The sequence below is a fragment of the Tenrec ecaudatus genome, chromosome 1, assembly GCF_050624435.1.
Source record: "Tenrec ecaudatus isolate mTenEca1 chromosome 1, mTenEca1.hap1, whole genome shotgun sequence".
Lineage (NCBI taxonomy): Eukaryota > Metazoa > Chordata > Mammalia > Afrosoricida > Tenrecidae > Tenrec > Tenrec ecaudatus.
Window position 1 is genome coordinate 50,369,385 of NC_134530.1, and position 10,999 is coordinate 50,380,383.

General features: G+C 48.9%; 1 protein-coding gene across 1 annotated transcript; it reads right to left on the bottom strand.

Annotated features, from left to right (window-relative positions):
• Positions 1-1,326: 1,326 nt before the first annotated feature.
• Positions 1,327-9,485, bottom strand: LOC142462630 (small ribosomal subunit protein eS26-like). Its single transcript, XM_075564718.1, has 2 exons — positions 9,452-9,485; positions 1,327-1,752 (listed from the first exon to the last, which is right to left on the bottom strand). Exons 1-2 carry the CDS (start codon positions 9,483-9,485, stop codon positions 1,403-1,405), a joined length of 384 nt encoding a protein of 127 aa, XP_075420833.1. The 3' UTR covers positions 1,327-1,402.
• Between the last annotated feature and the right edge of the window lie 1,514 nt (positions 9,486-10,999).

Here is a 10,999-nt window from a genome sequence, read left to right on the forward strand (position 1 = left end):
TGTAGGACGGCTTGGTCTCAATGCAGCCACAGTTTGCCACCACCCGCCTCGGGGCAGGGACTGGACCCTTGCAGCTCCGTGGGCAGAGATGGGGGTTCAGCTACATTGTTCCTCTTCTTTCCATCTCCTCTTTGTCCCCCCAGCCCCTCGGTCTTGCAGGGCTATGCAGGGGCCTCTTCTCAACACAGCCACAGCTGGCCTCTGCTGCCTCAGAGCAGGGTCTAAAAACCCTTGCGGCTCCACTGGCGGGGATCGCAACTCAGCTTCATTGTTGTTTGTTTCCATCTCTTCACTATATTCCCCCCTCCCTCACCCCCCACAGGCTCAGTGGGCTTGCTTTTTAACTTTTTTTTCTCTTCTTTGTCTCTTTCTTGGTCTCTCACACACTACTGCTAACCCCCAGACCACTCCCCTTTAGCCTAGGGCATTTACGCCTGTGCCACACCCAGCTAGGTGAGCTCTACCCTGTGTAGCTAGATAGACTAGGGAAAGCCCTGCTGACCCCCACCAGGGGATACTCTGCTCAACATCTTACAGGGGAATTCCTGCCTGTGTGCCTAGGGTCCTAAAGTAGCTCGGCCAACACTCTTCAACACTCCAAGCTGCTGCAGGAACCTCTGCCCAACCTCCGCAACACCAGAGCAGGCAACCCACCAGCCTTCTGGGTCACTGTCCTGAGAGGGAAGCCACAGGAGGAGAAAGTGGTAGGTTAATTCCATAGTGAAATAAGCTATATGCAGTTCGAAGAAGCACTCCTACAAGTCTCTCAGAGAGAGCCAGTGCTCTTTGACTCCCTGGAAAATAGCACCTGGCTCCTCTAAAACAATGCAATGCAAACAGCCATCAGCCCCAACGACCTCAATGAAAAAAAGGGAGAAACAAAAGGCAATGGCAGAAGATGTCCTTAACATAATGATATGCATAGAAGAAGCAGACATTGAGTTGCCACTGAAATAAATTTTCAGAATGCTACTTGGAGTCATACAGGATATGAGGGAAACAATACAGAAAAAGGATGAAATGATAGAAGAGGTAAGAGCCATAAACCAAAGAGAAATACAGGAGCTTAGGGAAGAGATAACAAAAACCAGTAGCAGACTCACGGACCTCAAGAAGCGACTGGAGGAATCAGAGAACCGCATTAGTGACTTGGAGGACAGCCAATCAGACTTTAACAAATGCGAACAAAAATCTAATAAAACCATCGGAGAAGCTGAAGAAAACTTAAGAGTTATGTCTGATGCTATGAAGCGGAAAAACATTAGAATTATTGGCTTACTGGAGGAAGGCACAACACAGAAGTCATCTGCAACAATAGTGAGAGAATTCTTTTTTTTTTTTTTTTTTTCCATGAACAATTTCCACTTTATTTCCTTTCAGGTTTTTCTTCAGCTTCTAATCTTTACATAGGCTTTGGAGGAGGTCGTGGGGCAGCACCTGCAGGTCTAAATCGAGGTGGCGGGGTTCGGTCCTTCCGGGCTTCGCGTGACCGGTTCCGGACCACCTTGCTGTGGATGGCACAACTCACACAGTAATGCAGCTTCACGTACAGCTTGGGAAGCACGTATGCGTCGAAGACACTCGCTTCGGAGATGTCTCTGACGGCCGCGGCCTCCACTATGTTTCTTATGACGAACTTCTTAATGGCCTTGTCTTTGGGTACGCAGCGGGCGCAGTTCGTGCAGCGGATGGGCTGCACATGGCCGCGGCCCTTCTTGGCCCGGCCGTTGTTACGCCTTTTCTTTGTCTCCGCTCACCATCTCGGAAGCGAGGACGCGAGAGCAGTGAGAGAATTCTTGGAGGAAAGCTTCCCCAGCTTAATGGGTGAAAACCAGGCAGCCATTCAGGAGACTGAAAGAACAACAGCTAGACTGGATCCAAAGAAGAAGTCACCAAGGCACATAATAGTTACACTATCCAACTTTGAGGAAAAGGAGGAAATCATGAGAGCAGCTAGGGGAAAACAAGCAATCACATATAAAGGTTCCCAAATAAGAATATGCTCAGACCTACCAGCAGAAACTATGAAGAAGAGGTGAGAGTGGAGTAACATATTTCAAAATTTAAAGGAAAGCAATGTAAACCCAAGAAAAATCTACTCAGCCAAATTATCGATCAAGCTAGATGGAGAAGTAAGAATCTTCCCAGACAAGGAAAAACTCAAAGAATACATTAGAAGAAACCCATCCCTACAAAAGATCCTTGCCGACCCAGTATAGGCAGAAGAACAACACTCGTCAAGCATAAATAAGAGACCACCACATAGAACAACCTCACCCAGAGGGCAAAAAAGAGAAAATAGAACTCAAGATAGTATTGACTTACATATAGAAAGACTTCAAAGGCTGCTGAGGTAAGCTTTAAAAAGAAGAAGAAGAAGAAAAGGCAAAAGGGGGATAGGGAAAAAGCTATAGAATACAAACATTCCTGGGGTGAGGACCAGGTAATATGGCAGGGACCAGACCAAATACAGGGATACACATGGTAGACAACTAAAAAGGAGGTGGGGAAAGGGAAAAAAGAAAAGGGTAGCGGGGGCACAGGGCACTAACCCACCCAAGGGGAGGGTATTGTTTGTGTCTCCACAGAGAAAGAGGGACCAGACTTCAACCCGGTGCTCCAAGATGTGAATGCAACATTCCGGCGTGGAGTAGGGAACCAGTGGAGAGGTCTGGGGGGCCGGCCCCAACACCAACTAGTACGTGGACACCTGCTCCTCCTCTCAGAAGAATTTATTTCAAAGGACAGCACTGAATCTACAGCTCCAGAGGAGGGACATATCTGATCGGAGCACATGAAAGCAGATGAAAGGGGAGGAGGAGAGAGTGGAGCACATCATGGCCCATGAGGCTAGGAGGTCGATGTTCCCAATTAGAGCAGCCAGTCGACAGAGAGGACCACATAGTCGGCCCCACTATGAAACATGACATCCCTCACTGACCCATAGCCCTACAGAGGACAACACCGGAGACACAGCGTCGGAATTGCACCCAATCGGATCCTGCCACACCGAGGCAAAACACCGAGGGGGTACAACAGAACAGCAAGGGAATGGAGTGGCGAGGTCCCCAGGGAATGCTGAAGGCAGACTTTGGGGCTAGGGCGTGGTGCCCCAACAGACTGGACTGGAAAACCCTCCTAACAACAAACAATCCTTGAACTAACTACAAACTTTTCTTTCTTGTGTTGTGTTTTGTTTTGGTCATTGGTTTATTGTTGTTGTTTTGCTGTATACTGTTGCTTGGTTTTGCTCTGTCTTGTTTTTGTACGTTATTATCTCCACAAGTCTAAATAAGATAGGCTAAATAATAATAGGAGGAGAAAACAACAGGACCAATAGTTCCATGGGACATGGGAGAGGGAGAGGTGGGGGAGAGAGGTAGTGCTGTTAATAAACCCGGGGACAAGGGGACAAGAAGTGATACAAATCGGTGATGAGGAGGGTGTGGGAGGCCTGGTAGGGCATGATCAAGGATAATGTAACAAAGAGGAATTGCTGAAACCCTGGTGAGGACTGAGCATGACAGTGGGACAACAGGGAAGTCAAAGGAAATAGAGGAAAGAGCTGGGAGGCAAAGGGAATTTATAGAGATCTAGATAAAGACATGTACATATGCAAATATATTTATACATGAGGATAGGGAAATAGATCTATGTGCATATATTTGTAGGTTTAGTGTTAAGGTAGCAGAAGGACTTTGGGCCTCCGATCAAGCACTCCCTCAATGCAAGAATACTTTCTTCTATTAAATTGGCATTCTATCATGCTCACCTCCCTGACATGACCACTGAAGACAAATGAGTGCATAAGCAAATGTGGCAAAGAAAGCTGATGATGCCCGGCTATCAAAAGATATAGTGTCTGGGGTCTTAAAGGCTTAAAGGTAAACAATCAGCCATCTAGCTCAGAAACAACAAAGCCCACATGGAAGAAGTACGCCAGCTTTTGCTATCACAAGGTGTCAAGGGATCAGGTATCAGGCATTATCAGAACAAAACATCTTACCCTAGTGAATGAGCGGGAGAGTGTGGAGTGGAGATCCAAAGCCCATTTGTAGGTCACTGGACATCCCCTTACAGAAGGGTCTTGGGGAGGAGACGAGACAGTCAGGGTGCGATATAGCAACGATGAAAAATACAACTTTCCTCTAGTTCCTAAATGCTTCCCCCCTCCCCCCACTGTCATGATCTGAATCCTACCTTGCAAGTCTGACTAGACCAGAGGATGTACACTGGTACAGATAGGAACTGGAAACACAGGGAAGCCAGGGCGGATGATCCCCTCAAGACCAGTGGTGTGAGTGGCGATACTGGGCAGGCCTAGGGAGGGTGGGTTGGAAAGGGGGAACCAATGTCAGGGGTCTACATGTGACCTCCTCCCTGGAGGACATACAACAGAAAAGTGGGTGAAGGGAGACATGGGACAGAGCAAGATATGACAAAATAATAATTTATAAATTATCAGGGGTTCATGAGGGAGGGGGAAGTAGGGAGGGTAGGGGAAAAGTGAGGACCTGATGTCAGGGGCTTGGGTGGAGAGCAAACGTTTTGAGAATGATGAGGACAAGGGATGTACAAATGTGCTTTACACAATTGATGTATGTATGGATTGTAATAGGAATTGTATGAGCCCCTAATAAAATGATTTTAAAAAACACAAAATCAGAGCCTTTGCTGTTGAGTTGATTTCATCTTATTAGACAGAATAGAACAATCCCATAGGTTTCTGAGGCTATAAATCTTTTTAGAACTGGATACCACACCTTTCTCTCTCTCAGAAGTTAGGTGTTTGGGTTTTCACACAGCCAGCCATTGGTTAGCAGACAAGCATTTAACCACTGTGCCCCCAGGGGTCTCTTTTTTCTCATTCAACCCCTCACCACACCACCACCACCACCACCTCCACCACCACTACCACACCACCACTACCACACCACCTCCACCTCCACCACTACCACCACCACACCACACCACCACTACCACCACACCACCACCACCTCCACACCACCACCTCCACCACCACCTCCACACCACCACCTCCACCACCACCTCCACCACCACCTCCACCTCCACCACTACCACCACCACACCACACCACCCCACCACCACCACCACCACCACCCCACCACCACCACCACCATCTCCACCACCACCTCCACCACCACCTCCACCACTACTACCACACCACCACCACCACTAGCACACCACCTCCACCACCACTACCACACCACCACAGACCATACTGAACCTAAACTGCTCTTAAACTACTCTTGTCCATATTACCAGTGACCTCCATGTTTCTTCATCAAATGATAACTTTATCCTCACATTCTTGGCACATTTCTTCTTCCTTTTTTGAGTTTAACATTTTTAATCACTTTTTCCAGTAAAATATATATATATTATTATTTTAAAAACCATTTTATTGGGGGCTCATACAACTCTTATCACAATCCATACATCCATCCATTGTGTCAAGCACATTTGTACATCTGTTGCCATCATCATTCTCAAAACGTCTGCTTTCTACTTCAGCCCTTGGTATCAGCTCCTCATTTTCCCCCTCCTTCCCTGCCCCCCCCCACTTGCTCCTTCTTGAAATATAGTCTCTAATTAGTTTATGGGACTGCCATCCTCTCCTGGTTTCTCTCCCACCTCATTGGCTGCTCCTCTTGCCAAATCTTCCTGCCTCCATATCTAAATAGGGGGAGTCCCAGGACTCAGTTCTCACCTTTTTATTAACTTTTCTGTCTACATGAATTTCTCTGGGGACCACCTGATGCTGTCGGGTTCTAAATCCCATCTATATGCACACAACTCCTAGAGCTATATCTGCAGCCCAGTCCTCTGCCTACCACTTATGCCTTACCACGTCGGCCCAACCCTCCAGCATCTCGTGCCAAAGGATCACATTAGCTTCTGAGCAGTCTCGTCTCAACACAGCCGCCAGAAGATCCATTGAGAGCACAAGTCAGGATCCTCACCCCGTATTCCGTCACATCCAGGGTCCTTAGGATGACCTCCACGGCCCTGCCCCAAAGGACTCCCACCTCTCTGGCCTCAGTCCCAACTCATTTCCCCTTACTTTTTCTGCTCTACCCGAGTCGGCTTCCTACCGAGTGCTCAAACCACTCCAGGTAACCCTTCTCTCCAAGCTGTTGCCCTGGCTGTTCTCCCAGGCAAGATGGGTATCCCATAAACAGCTGCCTAATCTCCTCCTTCACTTCTGCAGTGAGTCTTCCCCTGACGGCTTCTTTTAAAGTGATACAGCCACCCCACCCTCCCTCCCTCTCTTTCTTTCCTTCCTTCCTTTCTTTGCCATGTATTGTATTTTCCATGAAGGCTGTACATGGTGATTTAGGTCTCCATTCAACCATTTCTATACAAGTTGTTCAATGACATTGGTTACAGTCTTCACCAGCCGTGGACATTCTCCTTAATTCCTTTCTGCTTGTCCGGTTCATTTATTTACTTATTAACATCTCATTGGGCTTTACAGAGCAAATCGGGTTTCCATTCAATGATTCAGACAAAAATTGTTCCCAGACACTGGTGGCAGTTCCCACAGTGTGTCAGCGCCCTGTCCATGTCCAGCCTGGGTCGCTAGCTGAACTTCCTCTGGTTTCCAGGCCCTTTCCGCCCTGCCCAGCTTTGCTTTGGGGCCCCTGGTGCCCTCCCAGAATCCACTGCTCCAAGGTATTAGGATTTCTTTGATAGGCCCATCTACTCGTTGGTGGTGAGGTGGCCTCGGGGGAGGGGCTTCACACCGCTGTCAGAGGGCGACTCAGGATCACAGTCTCGGGGATTCCTTCAGTCTCTCCCAGACCAGGGAGTCAGAACTTTGTATGAGTTTCAATTTTGCTTTACCTTTTCACCCGTTCTGACAAGCACCTTCTATTGTGCTACTGGCCAGAGTACTATGGAATGGTAGCTGAGCAATGCATCTTTTAACAGACTTCAGTTTTCAGAGCAGTTTTAGGTTTACAGAGAAATTGTGCAGAAAGTAGAGAGTTCCGTAGACTGCACCTCCTCCCTCTGCCTGGTCTAGCCTATGATTGGATATTTGGCATTCGGTGGTATACTGGTTGCAGGTGATCAGCCCATATTGATACGTTACGGCTAGCTGAAGTCCATAGTTTGCCGTCGGCCACCATTCTTTGTCTAGTACACATCCACAAGGTCTACGTCCCCTCTTAGAGTCATGGTTCGGCAGCCCCTCCCGCTCTCCTCCCGCAGCCCTGGCCTTCGCTGCCCTTTCATTCTTTCCACAGTACTGTCTCTTCCAGGATGTCATCCAGTTGGAATATTACAGTATTTAGCTCTTCAGACTGGCTTCTTTCACTTAGCAACATGCTTTCGAGGCCCGTGCACTTTATAGCTTGACAGCTCGCTTCTTCTGTCCCTGAACAAGACTCCATCGTGGGCCACCAATAGACCAAAGCTCATGTGTCCACTCACCTGTTGAAGACATTCAATAAAAATCTGTTAGATGGGCTTCTGTGCTGGGGCACCCTTGAGCCACGCGCCTCCCAGGAACTGAGCGCTAAGGGGCAGGGGAGTGGTGGCAGCTCCTGGGGCTGCAGGGGTGGCGGGAGGGAGGCAGCTCCCGGGACTGAGGTGAAGGAAGCATGCGGTACCCTGTGACCAGGGGGAAGGGCTCACCAGAACTGGGTGATGCAGGGGACGGTGGAGGGGCTTTCCAGGACTTGGGGGTGGAGGACAGGGAGTGAGGGGGGTTTACTGGACTGGGGAGACCGAGGGGAGGGGCCCAACTGAGGGACTAAGGGGGCTCCCAGGGCCTGCAGGACTGAAGAGAGCAGTTGACCTTAGGAAGAGGGGGCCTGAGTGGGGCTTTGCGGGACTGGGGCCGAGGGAGTCACCCGGAGTGAGTGGACTAAGGAGACCCTGGGTGACTTCGTAGTGGAATGAGGTGAGTGAGGAGTGAGCGCCGGAGGGGAGGGGGGAAAGAAATTTTTTTTAAATGTTAGATGACAAAATAATAATGTATAAATTAGCTAAAGTTCATGCGGGAGAGGGGAGCGGGGAGGGAGGGGAAAAATTAGGAGCTGATGCCAGGGGCTTACATGGAGAGCAAGTGTTTTGCGAATGATGAGGGCAATGAGTGTACAAATGTGCTTTATATAATTGATGTGTGTATGGATTGTGATAAGAATTGTATGAGCCCGCAATAAAGTGATTTTAAAAATCTGTTTGATGAATGAATTCATTGTGTATACATATACATACACAAAATATAGTATTTTCATGTGTCTTTTAAATCGACATCAGTGGCATGATATCATACACTTCCTTACTCAATATTATGCTTATTGAATCCAGCCATGTGAATGAAAACTCTGCTCTTCCTTTTTACTGCTGTGTAGTAAGTATGCCATCATATGAATATGCCTCAATTTTAATATCTATTCCCCTAAAGATAGACATTGAAGCTGCTTCAGTGTTAGGCTGTTGCAAACAGCGTTTTCTCAAAGACCCTTGTGCTTATTATCTCCTGGGGCGCAAGAATTCCTCTCACTATATATTTTAAAATGTGATTGCTGGCTGGTGGGGGTTGTACACCTTCAGCTTCCCTAGACGAACTTGTTCTCAAAAGCAGCTGCGAGTCCACTCCAGCTCAGCAACTGCCGCTGCTTCCCCGCGGCACTGCTGATGGATTTGAACTGCGGATCTTCCCTTTTCTGCTGAGCACTCTAACCACTGTGCTTCCCCCTAAAAAGGGCAGGCATGCGAATCCTACAGGGGCAGGTCTACTCTGTTCCACGGGGTCTACTGGAATTGACTCCAGGGCCATGGGTTAGACCTGTGGATGAGGTTCTGTTTGGAAATACGGCTCCTTTGTGCTGTTGATTAGACCATCCCAGAGTAGGACAGGTTCTAAGGTGAGGCACTTCTGGGTTTTGAAGAAGAGCAGGTTAGACACCGAGTACAGCCCTCGCCCTCCCCCCCACCCAGGGGAGAGAAATGGCAGGGAACCAAGACACCCCTCGGGTGACCAACACGTAAGGGATGCCAGAGATCTTAACCTGTGCGTCTCCCCTCCCCAGCCATAAGATCACCATACACACTTGTTCTCTGAACCCATCCGCTCAGGGCATTTCTGCTACAGTAGCACACGCACATGCACACACTTCAGCCCCAACCACCTCTTGGAGACTCAGCCGTCCCTGACGAGCCCGTGGTCCTCCTGGCTGCACCCCTTGCACTCCAGGCGGCCGCCCACTGATCCTTAATGTCATAAACCAACTGGCATCCTTCTCCATCTCTCGAGCCCTGCCCCCCAACAACAACCACCTCCGCCCTCAAGTTGATTCTGACTCAGCGTTTCCAAGGCTGTACATCTTGATGCGAGCAGACAGCCTCAGAGGAGCACCACCAGGGCCCCGCCCAGTCCCCGAAAACTCAGCACGCGGAGATTGCTTTTTATGCACACCTTGGCTGCCGAACTCCATCTGTTTCAAATTCATGTTCGAACCTCAAAGGGTTCTAGATCTGAACATATTTCTCCTGTAAAAAATAAGGAAAAACCAAGCCATTGGTTCTGAGGCTCAAAAGTTACACTTAGGTTGAAAAGTTATTGTTTATTTGGATAAATGAGAAACAATTCGCTTTTCACGGTGTGCCTGAGACGGTGATGTGTGAGAAAGCTAAGATCCCCCATAGTCGCTCAAAGTCCTGGGAAAACGTAGTTCTTGAGCCTCAGCTCCAATTACTTGATTCCTCTCTTTCAGTCGAAAGGCCTGGCGATCGACTTCCAAAAACAGCAGCCCTTGAAGACCCCATCGAGGGGACAGTTCTGTGCTGACACACGTGTCGAAGTTGACGCCATAGCAACTCCTGGGCATCTTTCCACATCTGCTTGTTTGCTGTTATTGGGGCTATACGCCGCAGCAAGTCCTATCAAATCCACAGTTTCCATAGGTACCTGTCAGTGGCGATGGCCTTCTTTGCACCGTGCACCCATTCCCATCCTCTCTATCTGTGTTCTTCCCGTGTCAGCACAAACCCACTGCCCACTGAGCACCCTATGTAAGTTGCTGTTGTCAGTTCAAGCCTTTATAGGCAGTGCTTAAACGAGCACACTGTTCAAGGCAGACTCGAGCTGGTGAAGCTGAACTATTTGCACAAAGATTTCAGGGAGTCTTTTGGGTTTAAACTTACAAGGTGCTGTCAGAGGGTTTGCCATCTAAGGTGCCAAGTATTGGTCTTACCCCATCTGGAGGAAAGAAGAGTGGGGAAAAAAATCGAAAGACACATGGAAACAATTAGCCCAGTGCACTAAAGAACTACACAAACATCCCTGTTCCCCCACCCCCACCCCCACCCCGAGACCAGAACTACCAGGAGAAGCCACTCTGAAAAGGGTTGCACCACAAGGTCCTGGGCAGAGTGAGAGAGAAATATGGAACAAAGCTCAAAATCATAAAAGACCAGGCTTACTAGTTGGATAGAGACTGGTGAGAGCCCCAAGACTATATGGGCCTTAGTCACCCTTCAAGTCTGAAACAGAACTCACTTCTGAATTAGAATAATCAAACACTTGAGATCAAAGGGCAGCAGCTTTTCTGTTGTGCCCAGCTCTGTGCCAGGGGCTGCCAGCCACAGCACACCTACTCTCACTGGTCCACAGGGGCGGTGACATGGCTGCTGGATTTGGAAAACCAAGTTAGTGAGGGCACAGATTGCCACCCGACCTTCCTGTGACTTTGGATTTGTGTCTCCCTGATGAGAAGCCAAGCAGAAAGTGGGGGAGAGAGGAAACCCTGCTTTGTCTCCACTCAGGGGGTCCATCCTTTGCCATCAGGACTTGGTCTCCTCTTTCCCCTCACCCACTTGCAGGACAACGAACCCTCAGGCTCCAGTGGACGCCTAACATGGATGGGGACCTGCTTGGGCGTGACACATGAGAAGGCTAAGGATTGAGGGTCTTGAGTGGTATGTCCAGACCCAGGTTAGGGGCTCACGGGTCTGAGCTAAGTCT